This window comes from Anabrus simplex, chromosome X, assembly GCF_040414725.1.
Source record: "Anabrus simplex isolate iqAnaSimp1 chromosome X, ASM4041472v1, whole genome shotgun sequence".
Lineage (NCBI taxonomy): Eukaryota > Metazoa > Arthropoda > Insecta > Orthoptera > Tettigoniidae > Anabrus > Anabrus simplex.
In genome coordinates, this window is record NC_090279.1 from 11663152 (window position 1) to 11690015 (window position 26864).

General features: G+C 43.1%; 1 protein-coding gene across 2 annotated transcripts; it reads right to left on the reverse strand.

Moving 5' to 3' along the window:
• Positions 1–290: 290 nt before the first annotated feature.
• LOC137503121 (snaclec coagulation factor IX/factor X-binding protein subunit A-like) lies at positions 291–19711 on the reverse strand. 2 transcript variants are annotated; one of them, XM_068230581.1, is made up of 6 exons: positions 19683–19711; positions 15389–15514; positions 13653–13788; positions 11020–11250; positions 6806–7030; positions 291–464 (listed from the first exon to the last, which is right to left on the reverse strand). In XM_068230581.1, the coding sequence occupies exons 1-6, from the start codon at positions 19695–19697 to the stop codon at positions 319–321; spliced, it is 879 nt and encodes a 292-aa protein (XP_068086682.1). In that variant the 5' UTR covers positions 19698–19711; the 3' UTR covers positions 291–318. The 2 variants fall into 2 exon arrangements, with proteins under 2 accessions (XP_068086682.1, XP_068086683.1); XM_068230582.1 differs by lacking the exon at positions 11020–11250.
• Positions 19712–26864: the final 7153 nt, after the last annotated feature.

Genomic DNA, 26864 nt, shown 5'->3' on the forward strand with positions numbered 1-26864 from the left:
TCTGAGGGAGGGTAGAAAATGACATGTCTGCTGACCTTATTGTTTTTAAAGGAAGGTAGAACATTATATATCTGGTGACCTTGTTACTTTTGAGGGAATGTAGAACATTACATGTCCGATGACCTTGATGTTTTAAAGAAAGGTAGAATATTATATGTCTGATTACCTTGTTGTTTTTAGGGAAGGTAGAACATACACGACTGATGACCTCGCTGTTCTGAATAGTTTCCCTGTAGTTAGTGTTGAAACAGGAGAAAGAACGTCACATCTTATTTACAAGTATCTTTATTATATATCAACTCTGTACATGAGATCTGTTCACAGCGGGATCTCGCAGATGAAGGACCGGCGTTCTGCACAATTGTAGTTCAACAGCAGACCTGTCCTGACAGCAAGGGCGCACTTTTTACCAGCGTTGTTATTCGGGTAACGAGGCCTCCACCAACTGCTGAGAGCAGGCTCACCTGAAACACAGGACACAAGTGTCGTACACTCGATCCATAACACTTTATCCTTCTTCAGATTATCCCAGTTATTTCCGAGGTCACTGGAACACCCCAGGCTCATTTTGGTTTTCGCCTCAGATTTACCGCCAGATGGACTTCCTGACAACACGCGCATTTCTGGATGAAACCATCAACCCAGTATACAGCGGGATTCGAACCTCAGCCTTCATAACCCCCAATGGATTTGGGAGTTAGAAGAGCACCCACGTTATCCCCTGTTTCTCGTAAGAGGACACTAAAAGGTCAACCACTGGATCTCACTTGAGACCGTGGTTTGACGACCACGGTTCCTCTAGCTGAGCCTGGCATTTTCCCCACTAAATTCTTGTCAGGCTCCTCTCTCTTATCTTCCTTGTGCGACCTCTCTGGGTTAACACTTGTTCTAGTCCGACACCGACGGCCTTGGGAGTCTTTCATAATCACGACCGTCGTGGGGCTTCTCTACCTTTCCGGTACCTTCAATGGTCTCCCAGTGGTATTCCTATTAAAACAATATTCACTGATGTTCTACTTGACTGCACTGTTAAGCCACCAGTAATCTTATTCTAATAATAATTTCTATTGATGGCAACAACTTACCACGTGAGCGGTTCGTCAAACTGGTATTACATATTGCTATCATGAAGTCAACCAGGTCCGTGTAAATGAGATCGGAATATGTTCACAGATCCACGAACTGGAGCGATGTCAATTTTATCTACGCCTTTAACAGGCAGCTGACGCACTTTGTGGAAATTTATAAAGAAGTCTTGGATGTCATCTCGTGCTCCAGTTATCAATCCGATAACTTTGATGTTACGAAGCTGGTACTTCATGTCGATACGCCGTGTGCTGCCAGTCAACTTCTTCCTGCACCTGGACTCTATTACGTGCATTTCCACATTCTGTTCCGCTCTTCTGTATTGAATTGTATTCCCTATCATTACGCACCGCGGTATTTCTATTCTGATTTTATGTACTTATTCTTACAATTCTATTAATAAATAGTCTGTCCCTTATAAGACACAGTAATCGCTTTCGGTATATTTTCAACATTTTCAAGTTTCGTAATTCTTATCCGTGTGTTTTGAGGTTGCGACAACATTGTTGTTTTATTTTCCCGATAAGTACGACCCCGTGGCTAGGGACCTTAGAATACATCTATGGTATTCCCTGCCAATCGTAAGAGGATAACAAAATGCGCCCAAGGAGCTCGTCATTTTGGAGCGCGACGTAGTGACCGTGGGGAAGTTAGCTGAGTCCTGGCATTACTTCCACATAATTTTGTCAGGCTCCTCACTTTCATCTATCCTTGGTTAACTCTCGTTCTTGTCCGACCACGGCGATATTACATTTTCGATACCTGAGGAGACTTTCATCTTCCCCTTCCCTTTCTTTAGCCGATACCTTTATCTCGCAAAGTGTCGTACCTTTTCATTCTTTTGCTTCATTGGTGGATGGCTGCCCAATTGTAGTTCCTCCTGAAATACAAATACCACCCAATAATTGAAAACAGTAGTAAGTAACACATGCCGACATAAAATATTGACCGAGCTACCTCAGAGCGAGCGAGTACCGAAAAGTACATTCTAGCCGTGAAAATGGAAATATGGATATTCTAAGCAATTTTCTGGGCCTTGCCTCACGAATTACTTCAAGTGATTCAGAGAAAATAAGGAAATGTTTAGTAATCGGTAAAACACAACGTCAACTATAAATAGAGATCAGAGTAACTGACAGCTGCTGGTCATTGGTAGTGTGCGTGAAGAAGAGAATAATAAAATATGACGACAGGCCGTACATTTAAACAGGAAGCGACACATTCTTATTCACTCGGGCTGTTTGTCTACGAGCTTTACCTGTAATACTTATCGTCGCACATGTGGGTCCTCTTCTCGCCATGAGTGTGTTGGTGATCAAGAAACACCCTGTCCCTGCTAGTTGGTAGTAACATTTATCACTACGAGAACTCCATGACGAAGAATTTTTATTAAATAGGATGTGCATCACTAAATGCCATTCCTTCTTCTACGCGATGCAGGAGCATTCGCACCCGTTTCCCAGGTGATCGACCGTCTCATGGTGAGAGATATTTCCAAGGCGTTTTTGACGGCTGCTTCGTTGTTGAACCTCTTTCGTGTCTAACCATGACCCCAGGGTACTGTTGTCGTGTGAGTGACTGCAGTCACGTCCTAGTACTTGAACTATGGGCAACGACTGAGGGGACGAGTAAATTGTACTGAGAGTCGGGAGTAGTATTGAGTATCTCGGACATATTCTGAGTCATGGCCCTCCTTGAGTCGGGAGTAGTATTGAGCATCTCGGACATATTCTGAGTGATGGCCCTCCTTGTGTCGGGAGTAGTATTGAGTATCTCGGACATATTCTGAGTCATGGCCCTCCTTGAGTCGGGAGTAGTATTGGGCACCTCGGACATATTCTGAGTCATGGCCCTCCTTGAGTCGGGAGTAGTATTGGGCACTTCGGACATATTCTGAGTCATGGCTCTCCTTGAGTCGGGAGTAGTAGTGGGCACCTTGGATATTTTCTGAGTCATGGTCCTCCTTGAGTCGGGAGTACTATTGGGCACCTCGGACATATTCTGAGGCATGGCCCTCCTTGAGTCGGGAGTAGTATTGAGCATCTCGGACATATTCTGAGTCATGGCCCTCCTTGTGTCGGGAGTAGTATTGAGTATCTCGTACATATTCTGAGTCATGGTCCTTCTTGAGTCGGGAGTAGTATTGGGCCCCTCTGACATATTCTGAGTCATGGTCCTCCTTGAGTCGGGAGTAGTATTGGGCACCTTGGATATATCCTGAGTCATGGTCCTCCTTGAGTCGGGAGTAGTATTGAGTACCTCGTACATATCCTGAGTCATGGTCCTCCTTGTGTCCGGAGTAGAATTGAGCACCTCGGACATATTCTGAGTCATGGTCCTCCTTGAGTCGGGAGTAGTATTGAGTATCTCGTACATATTCTGAGTCATGGCTCTCCTTGAGTCGGGAGTAGTATTGAGCATCTCGGACATATTCTGAGTGATGGCCCTCCTTGTGTCGGGAGTAGTATTGAGTATCTCGGACATATTCTGAGTCATGGCCCTCCTTGAGTCGGGAGTAGTATTGGGCACCTCGGACATATTCTGAGTCATGGCCCTCCTTGAGTCGGGAGTAGTATTGGGCACTTCGGACATATTCTGAGTCATGGCTCTCCTTGAGTCGGGAGTAGTAGTGGGCACCTTGGATATTTTCTGAGTCATGGTCCTCCTTGAGTCGGGAGTACTATTGGGCACCTCGGACATATTCTGAGGCATGGCCCTCCTTGTGTCGGGAGTAGTATTGAGTATCTCGTACATATTCTGAGTCATGGTCCTTCTTGAGTCGGGAGTAGTATTGGGCCCCTCTGACATATTCTGAGTCATGGTCCTCCTTGAGTCGGGAGTAGTATTGGGCACCTTGGATATATCCTGAGTCATGGTCCTCCTTGAGTCGGGAGTAGTATTGAGTACCTCGTACATATCCTGAGTCATGGTCCTCCTTGTGTCCGGAGTAGAATTGAGCACCTCGGACATATTCTGAGTCATGGTCCTCCTTGAGTCGGGAGTAGTATTGAGTATCTCGTACATATTCTGAGTCATGGCTCTCCTTGAGTCGGGAGTAGTATTGGGCACCTCGGACATATTCTGTGTCATGGTCCTCCTTGAGCCGAGAGTAGTATTGGGCACCTCGGACATATTCTGAGTCATGGCCCTCATTGTGCTCAAGAGGCGAGGACTATACAATCAACCATAGGTCGCTAACCTGTCAGAGGAGAGACTCTAACTTGGACTATGTGCAAATAGATTAGCAGCCTGCTTCACATAATTTACCGAGCTGAGAATATTTTAAGCAAGCCGCCGGGAGTAAAGGATTTCCAATTAGTTTTGACAGTGCAGGATTCTTTGGAAGCAAAGAGGTGAAGGAAATGGTATTCGATATTAATCTATCGACCCACAGTAATGGGGAAATCGTAACAATTAAAGTAGAAATGGGCGAGTTAGGAAGAGTTAGGAAATAATGATATTTCGGCAGGCGGTGATAATGAGGAAGGGATAGGAGGAAATCAAATGCTTTTAACAAGTGTTGAAAAGGGATGGGCAGTGTGTGGGGTACGGAGGGAAAAAGGAAAAAAATAATGTTTTGGATTAATGTGGTAAACTCATAGTACTTCCGAGCAAATAATGGTACAGGTGGAAGGAATATAAGAGGAAATATTCATCTTGACCCCGCGAACAACGAAGCTCACAGAGTAATAAGATGAGCCTGGAAAGTTAGTAAAGGTCCTTCTGATTTGACGAAAGCAGTAATTGCACCTATTTATAAGCAAGAGGACTGCTAGAACCATCAAGGTACTTCAACGACACTGATGATGGTGATTCATTCGTGCACCGGGCAAGGTATTCACTAGTATTTCATGAGGGAGAAACCAATAAATGTCTTATACTGAGTTGGATGAGACCAGTGTGGTTTCAGACCTCAGAGGGGTTTTCATGGTCAGGTCTTCAGTATTCGTCACATAAGTAAAAAGTGCTATGATATGAATAGCAAGTTGTGTTTATGTTTCGTAGATCTAGAGAAGGCATATGACAGAGTAGTTCAGGGAAGGATGTCAGCCACACTGAGAGAATACGGGATTAAGCCTAGATTATTGGGAGCAATAAAACTCACTTATGTTGACATTGAAAGTTGATGGTAGAACGAGTTCTTGATTCAAGGTACTTACAGGGGTGGGATATGGCTGCAATCTTCAATGTTGTTGTTCATAGTTTACAAGGATCATCTACTGGAAGATATAAAGCGCCAGGGATGCTGAAATGTCGTAAGCATTTTGGTGTTAATGGCAGACAGTGCTGAAAGCCTGCAGTCTTATTTCTTGGAATTTGAAATAGGTGCAGTGAGTACGACATCAGTATTGGCATTACCAAGAATAAAGGGGCTCCCTGGCGGAGGCGGTAAAGGCGTACTTGGTTCGCCCGGAAGGACGTGGGTTCGAATCCCCGTCAGAAAGTCGTAAAATTTCCACTTCGTGACGTGCATATGGCCCTGAGGTTCATTTATCCTACATCAAAAATGAGTACCAGGTTAATTCTTGGGGGAAAAGGCGGCCGGTCGTAGAGCTAACAACTCTACCCCATCAAGTGCCGAGGTTACGAATAGTGGAAGCCTTTACCTTCCACCACTCCCAGGGCCTTCATGGCCTGTACGGAGATGTCTTTGCTTTTTTTTTTTTTATTACCAAGAATAAAGTCATGTCAGTGGAGAAGAAAGTTTCGAGAACTGAATGTCAGGTCGGAGATACAAAACTGGAACTTCTCCCAGGAAGCAAGGTGCAGCATAATTAATGCAGTGAGCTCTGGGATGAAACGGTCTGTTTTCAGGAAACCTTCGCTGTGTGGGAGTGCAAGCTGGGTGGACTCTGGATATCTCGTCCATACGCTAGTTGTAATCTACATTGAAATAACGAGAATGAAGTCTAGAAACACCGGGTGGGAACAATGACAGAAAGGTACCCAGAATGAGAAGATAAATTTTAAGTGATATATAAGTTCGATGGATGAAGGGGTACTCCGGTGTTGGGGTCGCGTGAGGTGAATGGAGGATGATGGGTTACCTGCGAGAATAACGGAGTCAGCCATCGAGGGTAAGAGCAGCAGAGGAGACCAGGTCTCAGTTTCTAATTATTTAAAGACAAGAGGTGTGTAACTAAACAAGGCACAACATTCTATAATGATGATGTCCCTACCACGACCCCAGTGTGTCCTACTCTCTATTTGACGTCCGTGATAAACCTGCACGTCTTGGTGCGGCACATAGCCTAATCCTGTCAAAGAACACCGAGAGGTCTGCTCAAGGATTAACGTCCCCATCCGACAGATGAATGTCCTCATACCCTCACTTTGCGACTCTTTCCCTTCATTTAGACAAAACTAATATTATTCACTTTATGTTCCAGTAACTACATTCGTATGGTTTGGGAGACGCCAACGTGCCGGAATTTTATCCATCAGGGTTTATTTTATGTGCCAGTAAATCTACGGACATGAGACTGACATACCACCTGACTGAGCGAGGATCGAAGTTGCCAAGTTGGGCTCAGAAAGCCTGGGCTACTGAGGGCAGGACTTCTTCATTCCTCCCCTGATTATAGGCAATACGGTGTGGTCATCAGCAAGTGACATCGCTAACTACAGCTAAATGTCGGCTTCTGTTGTTTAATATGACCAATGTCCTCCATCCGACATTCTTTAATTCATGAGGAGAAGAGAGCTAGAGAGAACTCACCTTTCACAGACACCCAACGATCTTCACCTTCGGGCTTGTAAACTCCCATCCAGGGGCTCCGGCTCACATGCTCTTCCATTGGAGGGAACACCTCTCTTCTCTCCCGTTCACTTTCCGACACCATCAGATCACCTCCGTCTCTCTTGCACTGCTCCCTGGCGTCACTCCAGATCTTCCTTTCACTGTACGTCTTATAACAGTTGAAACCTTCAAACAGTCGGTAACCTGTGGGCAGATAGAACATCACATTAAACAATTAGATCGCACGCTTATATTTTAGACCATCCTACGGGTGAAAATGATGATCCTTCATTACTTGTCGTACTCTTCGATGCATGACATGGTCAGGAGACACCGTAGCGTACAGAAGAGGAGTTAATGAGATGAAGTGAAGGACGTGAGGTACGATAGCGGAAAAGGAGAGGGTGAAACGCGGTGCCGACATGCAGCCTACTTCGGTCATAAAACAGCAAGCGATTTGCTCAAGGCTCACCTTCGCCCTCCGTCATAAATGCGACCTATGCCCTCAGTCTAAATGAGCAATGTGGTGAGGTTTGTAATGAATCCAGGCTTTTGTACGCTATCTAGCAGCACCTCTCCCACCCGACTGGCCAACATTGTGATGGTGAAACTTGTTTCGACCAACGGGACGCCTTAAGCATCTTGCCCAGCAGGCGGACCAGTGCTTCTATCTACGTGATAAACTGATTTGTGCAGCTCATTTCCGGAGCTGGATCGTTCGGAGTATTTTCGAGATGATTTAGCTGTCTTGGAAACAGCCACCTCTCTTCGTATTCCGGAGATGTGAAAAATTAATAATCAAGAACATCACCGTCGTATTTCCTGTACATGGTCATGGATACTTAAATATGTGTGGCGCATCTGAAAGTACACACAGGGAACAAACATGAAACCAGAGCATGATATACCAACTGATCTTCTTTTTTCTGAGGTAAATGCTTCCTAATAAGAAAACCTTCACTTGTAATGATTCAGAGTGAAACATATTTCCTTCTTTAAGCTTTAGCTCGTGTAGTATCAACGTCCATGCTCCTTCTTCCACTCAAACTTTGCACTATGGCAGCAGTAGCACGATCATTTAATTCCCTTCACTCAAATGTGCTTCGGTAGGCAAAGTGGCGGTAAGTCGTGATGATTAAGCGGTGCCGAAAACCACTGGGAGATTTTGTTTTAAAAGAAGGGAATCCAAGGCAATGCATTCCTTTCTTAACTTTCAGTTGATATTTCATTAACATTGTATAGAATATAATTATTTCCTATTCTTGTTGTTTTATGTTCAGATTCGGAATTTTTATAGACACATCAGTCCGCGTGGAATGTCCCTTCCCTTGAGAGTTACGTTTCCTAACTGTCCTCCGGAGAAATTTCATCGATATCCGTAAATTACTTTACTTTTATCAAGAAGTAATGCTACAAATTGGTATCACAGATACAAACAAATTATGAGTCGGATGTGTGTCTTTTCCTCGGACAGCCTTCTCCCACTGCTCTAAATGGCTACCTAAAGATGATCGGTTATGTGTACGAAACATGCGGCACTGTCTTCAAGCGCAGTAAGACATAACGCAAGACGCACTACGTATTAATGACTTCCTCTTGAATTTAGTTGCATTTCCCCTGTTTTGTTGCCACCTCCATTTGCTCACTATTAATAACTCTGGAGCCGCCTAAATCTACATTAATCACTCATTAGAGGGGGCTTTTCTCCAACTGCAACGTTTCTACTATGTACAGTATTTCCAATAGTTGCGAGCAATAGAACCACTAGAATGTGGTCCACATTGGATTTCTTAAAAGTGAACGACATATTACTAACTTCATCATTTGTACAACTTTTGGTTAAATTACACGAGACATTATTTTACAATATTTTAAAAGTTAAATCTCAGCGGTTGGCAACACTGCATTTATGAGTATTTCTACCTCATTACACCTTGATTAGTCACAAAATGCAGCTATTTTGTGTTGGCCTGCGAGACCCATGTTATACATTAGTGTAGAATAAACGAGCACTTACACAAAACAGGAGTACATATGACAGTCAGTAAAACTGAGAACGTCAGCACTGATCAACGGCATCCACACTTGGGAAGAACCGTCGTTCTCAGACCGAATTATAATAATACTGTGAAAGAAAACAAAGGCCAGGTCATGTCGTCTTAGAATGCCCTAAACCCGCACATATTGTGCCACTCATCGGAAAGGCATCTGCAGTTATACCAAGTAAAGTAATGAGAGTTACCGAGCGCAAGAGATAAATGGAGAACTTCTGCTTGACCACTGTCTGCCTCAAGGTCTATAAAGAGCTTCCACATGTTCTCCACGTGCCCAAGGAACCGCGAGGGAAGAATGGAATAACTGACAGAGGGATGACCTATAATTCAAACTTCAGCAAGTTTTATATACAAAAAATTCACAAGATTCACGTGTCTCTTGATTTAATATTTCAGAAAAATGTCTTGATAATTATTCTTTTCATACGTAATATTGATCATCTTTATGTTTGTGTAATTAAAATTGAAACATGGCGTGACATGCGTCACTGGTGTGTAACCATTCAGGGTTCTGTGAGAGGGTGCATGTGACTTTAGGGTCTTCAAAAGGACTAATTCTCTTTAGGGAGACATAAACAGTTATCCGCGTTGACGTTATGTTCACTGAAATGTATGGTGAAAGAGAAGTTGTAGCAATTACAAGTTTCGATCGAATCGTCACATACGACTTAATTCAGAAAATGATGTTCTGAGAAAAGCACGATCAAAGTTTTAGAATCTCAGCCAAACGAACACGCATATATACCGGCTATTATTTTGAAGTTATATCACTAGTATAATTCTTTTCTAGGGTTAGTATGTATTTACTTTAACTCGAAATATTGTTTATTTAGTACATATGTTTAATCACAAAAGCAATCAATAAAGTAACTGTTATGGCACCTCGCCCAATTACTCTGTCATTTTGATGAAGGCGGTGCCCTTCAGAGTTTTTCTTAATGTTAATATTATTTAGTCAGCGAATCTACCAAAAGGGCACTTTGCTACCTCCTGCCTTTGGTGTATTTATCAATGTTAAACTTTTCCTTTAATTAACTGCTATTGGCATTTTACCAGTTTTTCTCTCTCGTTATAACAGAGGCTGTGCCTCCAACTAAAATTATCAAATGTAAAATTTATGCAGCGCAGGTTTTGACAAATTGCAAGTCATTGAATTAAACTTAACCTGGCAACATTTCATGTAAAAATATTATCCTCTGTTTTTTGTCAGACATATAAAACGACTTGTTTTAAAGTGGTGTTGTAAGGCTTTCGACTTATTTACTATTCAATTATTCATGTGAAAAAAATGTCAGTGATAAAACATTTTTTTGTAAACTAAGTGATAATTTTAAATCTGTGGTTCTGACATCCTTTCTCTCCAGTGGATCCCCCAGGGGTTTTGTTTCCTATTTCAGTCAAAAACACCTACAAGTTGAATTCTCCATTCGAGGAACGGTTACAATCCTAATGTGTACTGTTCGCAGCTCTCAAGGGCGCCCCGAACAAGTTGAGGAGGGAGACGAGCCTTTCTCTGAGAGTCCTGTGGAGTTCAGCAAGGACTGATAAGGATGGTTGCTAAATTTTGTACGTTTGCAATTCACCTGGAAACAAAATGTAAGTATGGATTCCTGGTAGTTTTATTGAAGTAGTTTCCAGTTGCTTTCCTGCCCAAAATCGTGAATCTATCTTAGATAATGATATAATGACTGCGTGCCGTAGGAAAGAGCCATAAACGGGAAGGTGCCTTACTAAATGTGCACATCCAGATATTTGTCTCATGCAAAACTGAGAAGCCACGGAATCACCTTGAGGGTTGTCGAACCCACAACCTCTACGTGATAGTATCATCGGCTCGCGTGTGGGGCCGCTGTGCCGTACGCTGCGATATGTGGAACACTCACCGGGTCCCAAGACGCTCTCATTTCTCATATTCTCTCTACTCGTGCACTCGCTCTGCAGACTGCTGCTCCAAGCAAACACCTACACAGTAACTGCAGGGTGAGTTCTTTATCTGTGGAACGTGGAATACAACGATTAAGAGCTTTACTTTTCTACCTGAACAAACTAGATCAAAATCTCCAAGAAACACATGTACGTTCGTCTCAAGTACACCACTCATAGATAATCTGATTAACTTCTTGAGAGTTTATCACTCACCTGAATGAGGACAGGACCTTGGTTTCGTAGCAGTAGTAGTAGTAGTAGTAGTAGTAGTAGTAGTTGGAGTAGTAGACGTAGTTGGAGTTCTTGTAGTAGCAGCTGTAGTAGTAGTACTAGCTGGTGTAGTAGTAGTTGGAGTAGTGGTAATAGCAGTAGTCGGTGGAGTAGTGTAAGCTGGTGTAGTAGTTGCAGGTGTGACTGGCTTCATATATTGAGACGTCGAAGTACCTGGAACAAAAATACGCATGAAATATGCAATTTCTGATAAATAATAATCCTGAAAATCTATCGCAAACTGTGCAAATAAAATCCGTATGGAATCATTTTACGGTCTCCGACAAGGCCTACTTCAGATTATGGTTATGTTCAAAAATTCGCCTGTACCAAGATTATTAAAATAGTGCGTGTGTCTCTTACTTGTAATGATTCTATTTTGTCCAGTTGAAACACTACTCATCATGATAATGCCGCTCCAGAAAGGTGTATATGGTTTGTTGTATCATTCAAGAAAGTAAAGAAAGGTTAGATTCCTTACGTAGGTCCTTTTGAACACAATCACGAGTTTAAGAAGGAGGAGGTTAATTTTGATTTGATGACAAATAAAGATAATTTGTTTACACTTTATATTATTACTGTATTTTCAAAGCCGAGTCATACAGCAACGGACTTGATATAATTTATATCTCCTACACACATGGCATTCGTTCCAGAAGGAAACTCAGTTTGACAGCCAGATCTAAATTGCCTATTGATGCCACGCTTTCCACATCGCTGATTACCTAATGAAATATTTCCGCGTCTGCATCAATTCATCCGTACCTGTACACCGCAAAGAGATGAGCCCTATACCTAGAACTTAATGTTTCTCATATTTAGCTTTTCTATACCATAAAAATACTTCTTCCGCCGGTATAAATACTCCCCCACCTATCGATTTGATCTCATCTCTACAAAAACACTCCAGTTTTGGAAGACATCCATTACGTCACTTCTCAACCATGAAACAATTCCTTATACAATATCTGGTAAATATGAATCTTATAACCACCATGTCCACGTACTTTCACTTCCGCTGCCTAGTCCGCCACGTATCCTTTCTAAACAACACACGCACTCCCCGTCCCCCCCACATAAATACCCCTTAGATTCATTTATATTACCCTCTCCTAGAAAGTATCCCACTGATAATAACCTCCTCTCCATTCAACTTCATAACAGATCCCACACTATGTCGTACGTTGTTCGTACCAACATAGAAAACTACCACACCCTTTCCCCATCTTCTGTCTTAACGTAATTCCTCTACCTTGGTTCCCTTTCCTCCGTGCACCTTCTCCCCGAGCCTAACTATGGAGTCCTCGATGACCAGAGACTCGACCTCACTTATTTCATTATATCCGCTTCCCTACTAGTTTCAATAGTCTTCCCTGATGTTTACAGACCATACCTTCTCCTCCACCATGTTCCACCCCCTCTGCCCCTCCACCTACTGTACCTTTTCTCTTACCCCCACATTCCTGAAACAAGTTCATTTCCCCCTATATCCCTCTGTGTTTACCAGCGGTTACTCACGGATACCCTAGTGATAACTGCCCTTGACTTTATCCCTTTGCCCTCAGTGTCCTCCCCCTTAAACTATTAGCATATCTGTCTTTCAGAACTTCTCCTCCCACCGCACCCTGTACATTGTTCCTGTTTTCCGTCAACAGCCTAAACACTTTTTCATACTTATCCCATATCCCCCTCCCGTCACCTGCTCTTTGTTTGGGCTATGATCGTCCAATCTCACCTCAAACTCCGTAGAGTAACGGTTAGCACAATTACTTGCAAAGCACGTGGTCTACGCGTTTTCCCACTACTTTGAGAAACGTAATGTTGGCAGGACTGCTGGTAGGTAGTTAAATATGATCACCTCGATTAGGAGTGCTGCTGGAAAGAACTGCATAACCTCGGAAAAGGACACGAGTTCCCATTATTACCAAAAGCATTCTCCTGTAACACCACATTTCAAAGGCCTCTACTCTATTTCTCTACTTAGCATGACTCTAACGTTACAAACAAATACTTCGGAAAACGACGGCCTGGATTGTATATTTATGGTGAGTAGAATGTTTCGTTTACAAGATGGCTTCCTTTAGCAAATATTCTTCTTCGGTAATGAACGGATAGTTTCTCCTTTCATTCGTTATGTTACTTCCCAGCCACCCAAATTCCTCCACTTCCTTTATCAGTGCATTTCCTAGTCTTATATCACGTGCTTCACCTGACCTTATCTACTACATTTAACTGCTCTTGACATCCTCCAACGATGACGTTCCTCCATATCCAATATTGCCTGCTCTATACACAGATTTAACTGAAGGAGAGGCATACCACGCACCTGCCTCGCTCGCTGACCACTGCAGTTTGTGTTACTCTTCGTTCCCTGTAATTCCAATCCTCTCAAGCATTTCAGAACGCCTAGTCCCGTAGACAATATCGAATAGGGAGGAGACTGACGCAGGCACGTTCCCTAGCAGATTGCCCCTGGACACGGAGGAGATACCGCCCACAAACACTGGGGTCCTACTTCTTTGGGGTAAGGAACACCGAGTGTGAATGAGAGTTCTATGGCAACGATCAGGTCTTACCGTGTACTGGTCGATGTACAGAAGTCACCGAAACAAGCTGCTCAACTTCACTGCTATCACATGATCTTCTTTGTTGGTGGACATTCACGGCTAATTCCCATTGGTTCTCCGTCGATGTCAATCGCCGCGTATCAACCTGTAACGAATATTGAACTCTTAAGACATAGAAAATTATAGCCCACATTCAGTTCACAATCCACTATAATTCCAAGGTGAGTATGAAGCACCCATTTGAAACAACCCTTCCTACTCACTTTCCTGTTTCCTTCCTCGCACGTCACATGAGATGCCATTATGCCCAACTACCATACCACACAACCACAACTGGTGCTTTACTCGGAGTTTCGCCGCACCATATAGTGGCAATCGGAGCCGTAACTTACGGAAAACCTATAACGTACTCCCAGAGATGCTGTTTGTTCGTTATTCTTAGATATTACTAAAACATCCCAGTTTCATTTAATTCGGTACAATTGTTCGTGTGTTTTAGAACTGAATGTTTAAAGCACGGAATTTCGGTATTTCTTGACATCATTCTCGTGCTGTAAAAAGAGACAATATGTCCAAAAATAAATTTATTTTTCAATCGAGACTTCTGATGTCTCCAAGCTCGGCTTCAGTGACCATAGTTTCGAGATAAAGGAAGTGGAGTGGACGAAATCACAATCACATATCAGAGTGAATATAACGGAGAGATTCAGGGATCGGTTCGGGAATACGGTACCGTAGACGTAGATGCGTTTCCAGGCGGTGTAGCAGTAGATATGACCTGACTGGACTACTTCTTACGGCTCCAGGCAGTGTAGCAGTAGACATGGCCTGGCTGGACTACTTCCCATGGCTCCAGGCATTGTAGCAGTAGATATGACCTGGCTGGACTACTTCCTATGGCTCCAGGCAGTGTAGCAGTGGACATGACCTGGCTGGACTACTTCGTACAGCTCCAGGCAGTGTAGCAGTATATGACCTGGCTGGGCTTATTCTTACTGCTCAAGGCAATATTGCACTAGATATCGATTGGCAGGACTTCTTCATTAAACCCAAGACGGCGGCAGTCTCCACTTCCACGGAGCTCTCTTTTTCCTCAGGGTCTCCATCTGGGCCGGACAAACTTTTCAGACTTCATCGTAAATCCGGGGAGGACCATTACGAGATATTTCCAGCCAGACCGATGTTCCTGGAATGATTTCTTAAAGGAAAGGTCTAGTTTCTACTTTATTTATTTTCCATAAACCCACAACCTGTGTGTTACCGTTATTATATTATTTAACAAGTTCAGGCTGTTTATCACAAAGACAAACTGTGTGAAATGTCTGTGAAGTATAAATTCAGTTAACGACTAAGTTCTAGCGCCTCCTGTGACGATCTCTCGAACTAGCTGGCTGCTTGTCTTGGGGCAAGCATATTAGCAACATGCAGATATTATTTTAAACACGGGACTTTTTTCCCAGCAATAACAACACAATCGTGAGTAATTACGTCTGCTATGAGTTACTCCACTTTCTTAAGCCGTTAGTGGTTAGCACATGCAAAGCAGGTTAGTATTTGATGCACTATGATATCAAGGACATATAAGATTACCTCCGCAAACTGTACTGTGGTTTGAAAGTTGGTTGAAATTTGAATGGTGCATGCAAATATTTATTATACACAGCACTAAGTTACGTGTATTAATCACATACAATATTATCCATCCAACACGGAAACACAACTCTGAATTTGATAATACACGGTACCGTTATTATCCAATGTCCACTGGCGTTCTTGTGGCCATGCACAGACAGGTCCAACTTCGAGCCCACAGACGATGCACAGTGGTCTGTGCTCGCCAGTGAAACTGCTAGCGTCAGGGGCAAGAGAACCTGGAACAAGTACAAAGTTCAACAGTTAACTATGAGTAAAATTACAGACAGAAAATATGGTACTTCAACGCAGAATACTGATTACAGCTTCATTCGCTATCCATCCTCAGTCAAACAAACACATTACCTTAGATCGTCAGCCCCACTTGAAAACTTTGATGGTCAGTTAAGAAAACAGCCCGCAATACTTTACTGTGTAAATTAATCGTCCGCTTCCCTTTACAATTTTAAGTATTCTGACAGGATTTATTAACATGTTCCTAAGTATTTGTTAATTATTGTGACGAGAGCTTCATGAACTTGGTTCTAAGTACATGCTAAATGATCTGACCATTTCACGGCCCTTGATACATTTTCCTCTGTCGTGGCCAATATTCCTATAACGGAGCCTTGAAAACTACAGCCCCGACTAGTCCAAGTAACGAGTGCCTTGTGCAGAGACTCACTGTAGTTAGGGACAATGGCGGAACGTGAACCAACAAGTTGAAATGTAAAATGAGGAGCTCGAAATCTCTGATACTTTACAACATATCTGCGTCTATCACAGTCTGATGACCCGCAGGCTTGCCTTTACAAATTGGAAAGACATAATTCACAAAAAGAAGCCGTAGCTTCCAAAGCACATTACCTAGGTCAGGTCTCGAATCGAGAAGTTCACTTTACATTTGGGTTTAAAAAAGGTACTGAGAATCGGTAGGAGCAGTTGCTTCTAGTTTTACATTAGACGGGGCTTGAACCTCCAATTTTAGTTCACAATGATTTTACAATACGCCCGTTGTCGGGGCTGTAAAGTACGTTACACAGACCCTTAAAGCAGAAGGGGTGTATTACTCACATAATTAGTTATACCTGGTTATCCTCTCTGTATTAGTGGAACCAAACAGCAGAGGATGGGACCTTCATTAATTTCAGGGAAATGCGGACACACTAACTGTTACAAGCTTACTAAAATTTCTAAATCCTCCCGAGTTTCACACGCAGAATTTTCACATAATTACATTTCTGCCATACCTTGTTAATTACCTGCTCCCCCGTCTCCTCTCCCTTATTACACACACAAGTCAATCAGTACCAGACACATTTAAATATAGTATCAGCCGATGTTTCCTGAAGGATTTACTTTCATACATTTTGAGTGAATAATCAATTTGATATTATATCATTTGATGGGCTGATTGAATTGATCGCAGTTTTGATAACTTCTGAATGATTAAAAGAGTAACTTACTGCCTATAGGTTACCCAACTTCAAAATACCACTTCTCTCCCAGGCTGATAAAGTGCTTTTAACACCAGGGAGCAGTCCAAAATCGATCCTAGGGACATATTGTCCCGGAAGTCAAATTACTAGAATATCTGACGGTTTAAGGCATTTCACACAGGTAACAGCATAGTCAACTTCACGAGGCCGCAATATCGAAACAGTTAACGTAAATGCCGGCAATGTCTACAAGTTTTCCTGTAGGATTCCACCATACACCTCTCTAAATGTGTCTATATTGGGCATAACAACTTATTTACTTTGGAGCACCTCCCCATTTACTGTACTTCACTGTTTGCATGAAGGAGCTGTACGAAATTAGCTCAGAGTTTCTATAGTATCCCCAGTTTACAAAAGACTAAGTAACAAACATATAAAGGGGATAGTTATAGGCCAGACAGCTTGACATGTGATGCACGTAAGATAAGGAAATCATTCCTTCCTGTTACATTGCACACAATGTTTCAAACTGCTCTGATAGAAGGAAATTTGTGTTTAGCAAAAGTCATTCCACTAAGGAAGGGTTCAAGCAAGATATGGCAGATATTTGATACTCAGGAGGCCAAATGGACTGCATCGCTATTCATCTATGCAACGTCCATTGAGAGAGCAGAACAAGGAAGAGAAGGCCGTTGGACTGGACAAGGTGTGACTGAATCGGTAGCTACATTTACAGAAAGCAAACTCAATGCCTTAGAATAGGTGGAACGCTGTCGGGTTATACTATGATTAAGAGTGGATCCCGCAAGCCATGTTAATTACTGCATGTTAATTACTGCGTCGATTCTGTGAAAGCAGCACATGGGGATAACTGCAAGTACCTAGGTGAGGTTTACAGATCTCTTCATATGGTTATGGGTGTATTTAGGGGTTGTAGTAAGAATGTGAAACAGAGGCGTATAAGTCACTGGTAAGACCCATTCAGCGTTTGAGAGACTCACCAGATTTCTTGACTCAAGAACAACATGAAAATATCCAGAGGGGAACAGCGCAAATTGCTCTGGGTGGCGTCCGACAAAAAGAAGTGTTATGTTGGAAACTTCGGGCTGGGAAGACTTGAGAGTAAGGAGACAAATATTTTCAACATTATTTTGATTAGTAATACATCATCACACTTAACTCTATACCTAGCAATTGTCAGGGATAGAGATTTAAGTGTTATGCCTGCATGACCTAAGCGCCATCACAGTCCTGGCTCTGTGGCCTCTTAGCACACTTTGTACTCATATTCTTTGAGGAAAGAATGCTGTGGAAACAGACTGATGACGTGCAGCAGATCTTGATGAAAGTTGTGGAGACATGTGAAAACCTTGGTCTACACCTGAACTTAAAGAAGACCCAATACATTATTGTGAGCAAGGCCCTGTGGGTCAACGGAGCTCCGATACTGAGAATATCGCCGTCAACCAGCGCTGCAGCTTCGTCTTAGGATAGCGCGGTGCTGTAGAGTCCTGGACTGTGAGGAAAGATTAGGAGCATTTGAAATGTGGGTCTGCTGTATTGACCAGGAGGTGTAAAACTGTGCTGGACTGCTAAGGTCATGAAGCTCTCCTACTCTGGCCATATCATGAGGCGCCCTCCTCCAAATAAATATACAAGGGAACATCGAGAGAAGAGGGGTCCTACGAGACCCCGCACGTCTTGACTGGGGAACCAGCGACTGTGGTTAAGCCAACGGCAAAAGTAAGATCGCCAACGTCCGATGACGGATACGGCACTAGGACTCTGTCCAGTGTGATGCTAATTATTCCGGTAGACTGAGCGTCCAAAGAGACGGGAGGATAAAAGTGGAACATGCATTGAATAATGTACTCTTAATAACGGATTGTCCCTCTATTACTCGTGTGGAGAGACCGCACTAAACTGTATAGCTTGGTGCCTGCTGAAAGCCTCTCTTTGCTCTCCTCCGACATATCTCCTACACTGACAGTACACTCACGTTCCCTTGTTTGAACATTCATCAATCACAAGTTATCCCACTCAAATTCTATGAAAATTCCATTACTCTAAAGAGATATTCCATCCTTAAATTATCAAGCTCCATGGCGAAATGGTTTGGTACAACGGGTACCGGGTTCGATTAGCTGCCGTGTCGAGATTTAAACCTTATTCGTTTAATCGGGAGCCGGGCGTTTGTCACGTCTCCTTAAGTAGGAGCCGCATGCCCAGAGACATGGAGATCGTTCATTAGACCTGCACAAGGCCTGCTCGGGGGACATTCGCCGTTATTATTATTATTATTATTATTATTATTATTATTATTATTATTATTATTATTATTATTATTATTATTATTATTATTATTATTATTATTATTATTATTATTATTTATCGAACACTTGTCCCGTTTCACTACGAGGTCGGGTATGAGTTGAGATGAACCTGTCGTGGCGGGTTCTTTTTTCTTTTGACCGGATATCCTCTGACGTCAAACTTATCAGAGAAGTTAATGAGATGAAATGAATTACCTGATATGATAGTAAGGAAGGAGAGGGTGAAACCCGGTGCCGGCACATAGCCTACTCGTGTCGAATAGCACCAAGGTGGCTGCTTATGGTTGAACGTCTCCACCCGACGGTCGAATCAAAGGCAACAGCGTCATAAGGCCTCAGTCCGTATGAGCACTGCGGAGACGTTTACAATTTAATCCAGGCATTGGACACGCAATCTAGTGATTAGAAATTGCATGCCGCCAACACCTCTACCCTGCCGGCCAACATTCGAGCAACGGGACTCGAACCGAATAACCGCGGTGTCACAGCCTTTATACCTCAAAGCCTCAACGATCAAGACCAAGAGGCGGGTTGTTATTATTATTAGTAGCAGTATTAAATTTCCAATCCAAGCCTGACATCACTTCTCCCTTGACCCCTTGTTATCAGCTACAGAGAAATAAACAAACACTCACCAAGAGAAGCGACATCCTTACGAGTTCTGATAGTGGTATCTTTAGCTCTGGCTCGCTATTTATTTCATTGACTTGAGTTGTAAGAAAGTCCCGCATGCTGAAAGCAGCCAGCTTGTTGGCCGACTCGATGACCTCTGAGAACCTTTGCCGTCATGTTCCGATAACCGAGAGGAGGTTTACCACGTAAAAAACTCACTGTGCGAGCCTGTAACAAAAACTACGAATAATGAGCAGATTTTAACAAAACTCTTTCATTTTGTGACTAAAAACTATCATTTAGTCTATATTAAGTTGATAATTAGTTTAACATTAGGTTTGATTTGATCAGTAGCAAAATATGTGCGGCTCTTTAAACTGTGTAGGCCTGAACCCTCGGTGTCGGCATTCTTTCCTAAATTTACAACTTTGTGGCTTTGTTAATGAGTTCTCGAGCTCGGCTCACAATATTTGTACCCTAAACCAGCAGCGTCTTTGTCTGCGAAGTAAGATGTAGGTACGAGGGCGACCGAGAAGTTTGATTTATGGAACATTGACAGGAATAGGTGCAAGTGTAATTTAGTAGCGAATATTCCACGCAAAATCTTCGATTACCGCAGCCGTTTTTACCACCTACAACTACCTCAAAAACCAACTGAACAAATCCTGCGAGTCTTAAGATATGTCCGATCATCCTGCTTCTTCTTCTTCTGATCAAATTTTGTTAAATCGTCCTTCTCTCGGCTATCCGATTCAGTATCCCTTCATTCTTCAGTCAATCTGTCCAACTCATCTTCTATAGCACCACATTTCGAAAGCTTCTATTCTCTTTCTTTATCGTCCATGTTTCACTTCCGTACAATACCATGCTCCATAATTCCTATATTATTGTTAGAAGTACGACTTTCTTGCTTGCGCTAGTCTGCTCCTTACTTATTCCTTTCCTAATCTGCACTCCATTCCTTTGTACATCTTGTACTCCTCCAAGACTCTGTCCATACCATTCACCAATTTCTCCAGATTCAGATAAAATATCATCGACAAACCTCAGAGTTATTACTTCTTCTTCTAGGATAGCGATTTATTTCCCAAATTCTCCTTTTGTTTCCTTTATTGCCTGCTCTATGTAGACATTGAGAAGGAGACGGGACGAACTGCAGCATTTCCTGACTCTTTTCTGGACTGCTGCTTATTTTTTTCACAGCCTACGATTCCTATCTGTACAGACTGCTTTTTGTACAGATCGTAGAATCATTCTTGGTATCAGTACGCGATCAGCTTCAGAATACACTGACTGACAGAGCAAATGCTACACCAAGAAGGAGTGGTCAGAACTTTATGCCAATTGCAGGGTAGACTGACGTCACTGAGGTATGCTCATGATGTGAAATGCGCCGCTGTGCTGCGCACGTAGCGAACGATAAATGGGACACGGCGTTGGCGAATGGCCCACTTCGTACCGTGATTTCTCAGCCGACAGTCATTGTAGAACGTGTTGTCGTGTGCCACAGGACACGTGTATAGCTAAGAATGCCAGGCCGCCGTCAACGGAGGCATTCCCAGCAGACAGACGACTTTACGAGGGTTACGGTGATCGGGCTGAGAAGGGCAGGTTGGTCGCTTCGTCAAATCGCAGCCGATACCCATAGGGATGTGTCCACGGTGCAGCGCCTGTGGCGAAGATGGTTGGCGCAGGGACATGTGGCACGTGGGAGGGGTCCAGGCGCAGCCCGAGTGACGTCAGCACGCGAGGATCGGCGCATCCGCCGCCAAGCGGTGGCAGCCCCGCACGCCACGTCAACCGCCATTCTTCAGCATGTGCAAGACACCCTGGCTGTTCCAATATAGACCAGAACAATTTCCCGTCGATTGGTTGAAGGAGGCCTGCACTCCCGGCGTCCGCTCAGAAGACTACCATTGACTCCACAGCATAGACGTGCACGCCTGGCATGGTGCCGGGCTAGAGCGACTTGGATGAGGGAATGGCGGAACGTCGTGTTCTCCGATGAGTCACGCTTCTGTTCTGTCAGTGATAGTCACCACAGACGAGTGTGGCGTCTGCGTGGAGAAAGGTCAAATCCGGCAGTAACTGTGGAGCGCCCTACCGCTAGACAACGCGGCATCATGGTTTGGGGCGCTATTGCGTATGATTCCACGTCACCTTTAGTGCGTATTCAAGGCACGTTAAATGCCCACCGCTACGTGCAGCATGTGCTGCGGCCGGTGGCACTCCCGTACCTTCAGGGGCTGCCCAATGCTCTGTTTCAGCACATAATGCCCGCCCACACACTGCTCGCATCTCCCAACAGCCTCTACGAGGTGTACAGATGCTTCCGTGGCCAGCGTACTCTCCGGATCTCTCACCAATCGAACACGTGTGGGATCTCATTGGACGCCGTTTGCAAACTCTGCCCCAGCCTCGTACGGACGGCCAACTGTGGCAAATGGTTGACAGAGAATGGAGAACCATCCCTCAGGACACCACCCGCACTCTTAATGACTCTGTACCTCGACGTGTTTCTGCGTGCATCACCGCTCGCGGTGGTCCTACCTCCTACTGAGTCGATGCCGTGCGCATTGTGTAACCTGCATATCGGTTTGAAATAAATATCAATTATTCATCCGTGCCGTCTCTGTTTCTTCCCCAACTTTCATCCCTTTCGAACCACTCCTTCTTGGTGTTGCATTTGCTCTGTCAGTCAGTGTATACGAATAACGATTTTTTTCTACATCTGCTAATGACTTGCACGTGGGATTGTCTTCCCTAATTCGGTCCTGTAAGATCATAAGTAAAGTCTGGATTGCTTCAGATGTTCCTACATCTCTTTTGAAGCCAAACTGATGTTCTGCCAAGTCAGGTTCAACTTGTCTTTCCATTCTTCAGTAAATAATACTGGTTACCTTTTGCAGGCGTGGGAATGGTGCGGTAGTTTTAACACTTGTAAGCACCTGGTATAACAATATTCTGTATAACATCGGATGCACTTCCCCTGTATCATACATCTCCACCTTCTCCTATGGCAGAGGATGTCATCAGTTCCAGGTGCCTTGTTCCTATTTGGAACTCGCAGAGTTCTGTCCAGTCCTGACCTCAAAACTGCGTCTCCCATTTCACCAGCATCAACAGCTTCTTCTTCTGCTTGATACAATTATTCAGTTCCCGCATCTTTCTGCCCTGTCTCATTTACCGAGAAGTGGTTACGAGCTGAGTTCGTTCTTCCTTAGCTGTCCTGCACTTTATACCTTCTTTGTTCTTTAATCGCTTGCATTCTTTTCTTCCCTCCTCAGTTTTTGTGTTCTTGTTCATCAATCAGGTCGAATATCTCTGATTCTTACTTGATCTTAACTTCCTTCCTAAATTATTCTAAGCTGACCTACTGATCTTCTCCTTCACGATTGTCCATTCTTCCTCTTCAGCCTTGTTATGAACGAAATGTGACTGAATCTGAGCGTTATTAGACGCGATGCTCATTGTGTTACTCGTATCCTTAATTTTCTAGATACGTCAACCAAACTTCATATTTAGCATCCACCTATCCAAGGTATGTTTCGAGATTCATGGTCCCGGAATGGACTGGGGATTTATCGGAAACCGAAATAGTGATTTAACTCTTCCTCATTGTATACAAGACTTACCTGACTGGCAATCGACCAATGAGGAAAAGTGTTTAGAAATTTATTTCCATTAAGGCGAGCAGATTTCAATTAAGTTTGATTGTGTATATTTTGTGGGAGTGCAAAATCACGGTCTCGATTTCGTATAAACCCGCAGTGAATTCAGTGATTTAGAAACAATATGTTTGGTTCTATAACATTTTCTCCTATCTCCCACATTTATGGGTTAAATTGAGTCAGAAAATTTGAATAGGGTGAAATTTGGGTACATTTTTACGCTTTGCAATATTTTTTGTGTACTGATGTATAAGCTAGACTCATGAAATTTGGTCCACATGTGGCCTTCAATAGTGCCAATGTGCGCACCAAACTTGATGACTGTATCTTCCTTATAAGTGTGTCAAACAGTGAAATATACAGCAAAAATAACCGTATTTACGAACAATCCAGGAATACAGCCAAATCTAATGTATAAGGGAGAGAGATACGACAAAAAGTCATAGGACCAAAGTTGTAGATCACTCCATGTTGAGCAGAGTTCGTGCCATCCGTTTTGTGATACGACTTATTGTTTAGCCAGCAAATAGCTCAAAAGAATGTCTGCACAGTCATTAAAATTGCGTCACATTTCCATATTTTGGGGAGTAAAACGTGAAAATTTTTTACATCTTGGATTTTTTCATCGGTTACAGGCTAAAAGCTATAATTTCGCCAAATTTGAATATCCTAGCTCGTCAGGCAGATTGTGCCGCGACCTTGATTATTGAGGGGAAGGAGAAATTTAGGAAATTCAAGAAATTTTTGTAAGACGACGAAACATATAGGTTGTCGCTTTGGATAAATTATACGACTGGGTTCTTTCGCTGAGCTCAAAATTTGAAGGCCTCCAGCGTGCTCCCTTCGGGGAATTTTGCGAATTTTCGATTTTTTCTAGGGGTCCTGTGGTCGCCAGCTTCTCCGGTACAAAGTTTCTAATTTCTGAGATTTCTGGAAGTGCCTCACAAATTCGCGGCAATTTTCTTCTTTTATACGTTTATGTATAGATCGCTCCAGACCGAGCTGCTTATATATAGATGACTAAGGGCCGTATATTTTGGTGAAATATACCTGTTGATTTCGGTGTCAAAACTGACCTATTTCGGTCGGTATTTCGTGAAATAAATTGTCATAGTGATCTGTGCTTCTTGTGATTCCTTCCTTATAGTATGGGGTAAAACTAACTGATTTTGTGATTAGGGGTTTTAAAGTGAACTCTTGTAATGTATTAAATTGTTATTGAATCATAGAACTACTAAATATACAAAATGTCATAGAAATAAGTACTGGTATATAAACGACTGATACCTCGAAATGAAGTTAGTTGGTGATATGAATTTTTACATAGCCTATATATTTTTCCATTTTGCATTACTTGTCTACAAAGTTCGAACTAAGCATGGTTTCAACGTTATGAGGATGCAGAGATGTGCGACAGTCAGAAAGTATCTTTGTGTGACCACATTAGAGACGAACACTTGGATGCAAATTCACTGTGGTCTTCTCTCAAAGCTCCTAAACTTCACTAATACTGTCTTCGTCTGTACCAGATGTGCTTTCACTGCCCTTGAAGATGTTCGTGGATAGGCTGGTGCTGCCCGACCAGGGATGTGTAGCTCAGACGGTTAAGGCGCTGTTCAGTCCGGTGGTATTTGAAGGTGCTCAAATACGTCAGCCCTGTCAAGTACGGGACAACATTTCGGCATCTCGGCGCCTCCGAGGACAAAAACAATAACATTGTTACTACTAATACCGTCGTATTTTGCGAGAAAGACAGTATCATTTATCTTTCCTTTTATAATCATCCATGTCCTCATGCCAGGATTATCCAGTTTCTCTATAGGAATGCTGCCTTCCATGAATGCTTTTGTTTGGTCTATTACAAACTGCTGGATATCACTTTTCAACTTCCTTGCGATGTGTAAAGTATCGCCGAATATTATTTGTCGCTTATTTGCTTCATTCGTCTTTTTTGTGTGTTTCTGATTCTCTGTTTATCGCACTTGTCTTCTCGTTTCCACTCAATACGAACATTAGAGTACTTACACATTGGAATCTTTCTTGCAGCACGAAACACATAGAACGCCTCACTGTTGTATTCATCGGGCCTTGGAAAAAAAAACTGTTGTGACTTTAGTTTTTGGCATTTTTATTCTTAAATGGTGGACATTTTCCAGTAGCGAACTCTCACTGCCAAAGAGTATAATACGCACTGCTGTATCTACAACCGCAACGCCATTTGCTGTAATCGATAATATATACCGATTTTGATTGATTGCCTTAGAGACCGCGGAACTGAATCCACAGTCCTCATCGCTTTGTGTGGAGAATATACAGCCTATCAAGCAACAGACAGGAAACTAAAATATTCAAGTTGTCAGAAGCACTTCAACATTTATTGGAGAGCTTTTCCGGAACTATTTAGCACTTTTCTTAACAAGCGGGGTATATTTCGTGATTATTTGCGTAATTCGCGCAGTAGATCATATTTAATTTTGCTGAAATACGGTACTTTAATACCTATAAAGTCATATATAGGAAAGAAAAAAGATATGAAAAATTCGTGCTTAAATACGTCAGCTCCGTGTCGGTAGATTTACTGGCAGAACTCCTACATTCCGGCACCTCGGCGTCTCCGAAAACAGCAGGTTCAATGCTGGCTTAGTCTAGTTGTGCTTAAATACGTCAGCTCCGTGTCGGTAGATTTACTGGCAGAACTCCTACATTCCGGCACCTCGGCGTCTCCGAAAACAGCAGGTTCAATCCTGGCTCTGTCTAGTAGTGCATAAATACGTCAGCTCCGTGTCCGTAGATTTACTGGCAGAACTCCTACATTCCGGCACCTCGGCGTCTCCGAAAACAGCAGGTTCAATCCTGGCTTAGTCTAGTAGTACTTAAATACTTCAGCTCCGTGTCAGTAGGTTTACCGGCAGAACTCCTACATTCCGGCACCTCGGCGTCTCCGAAAACAGCAGGTTTGATCATGACAGTCTAGTAGTGCTCAAATACGTCAGCCTCGTGTCCTTAGATTTACTGGAAGAAGTCCTAAATTCTGACACCTCAGCGTTTCCGGAAACAGCAGGTTCAATCCTGGCTCAGTCCGATGGTGCTCAAATACATCAGCTTTGTGTCGGTAGATTTACTGGCAGAACACATACATTCCGGCACCTCGGCGTCTCGTGTTGTTCTCGGCCCAGCACAACGGCCCTAAGAGGCTACAGGCAGGGGATATCGTAGATGATAACCCTTTTCTTTACGGTCTCCGAGCCAGGATCGAACCTGCTGTTTGATCGCTTCTTTGAGGAAGGAAGTCAATGCATAAGCTTTTGTTACAACTGTACTGCATACGTATGCAACTTGGTTTGCTGCATAGTAACAAGTCACAGTCCACCGGATGTAGTCTGTGTGAAACGCACGGCAGTTGCAGTCCACCCGTGTGTGTGTAATCGTGTGTGCATATAGACAATATACTGGATACCCTCACCTTCAACGAAGCCGACTATCGAGATTCATATCTGCTAAAAAAAATTAAGTTTAATTCTTTGCTTATTATTA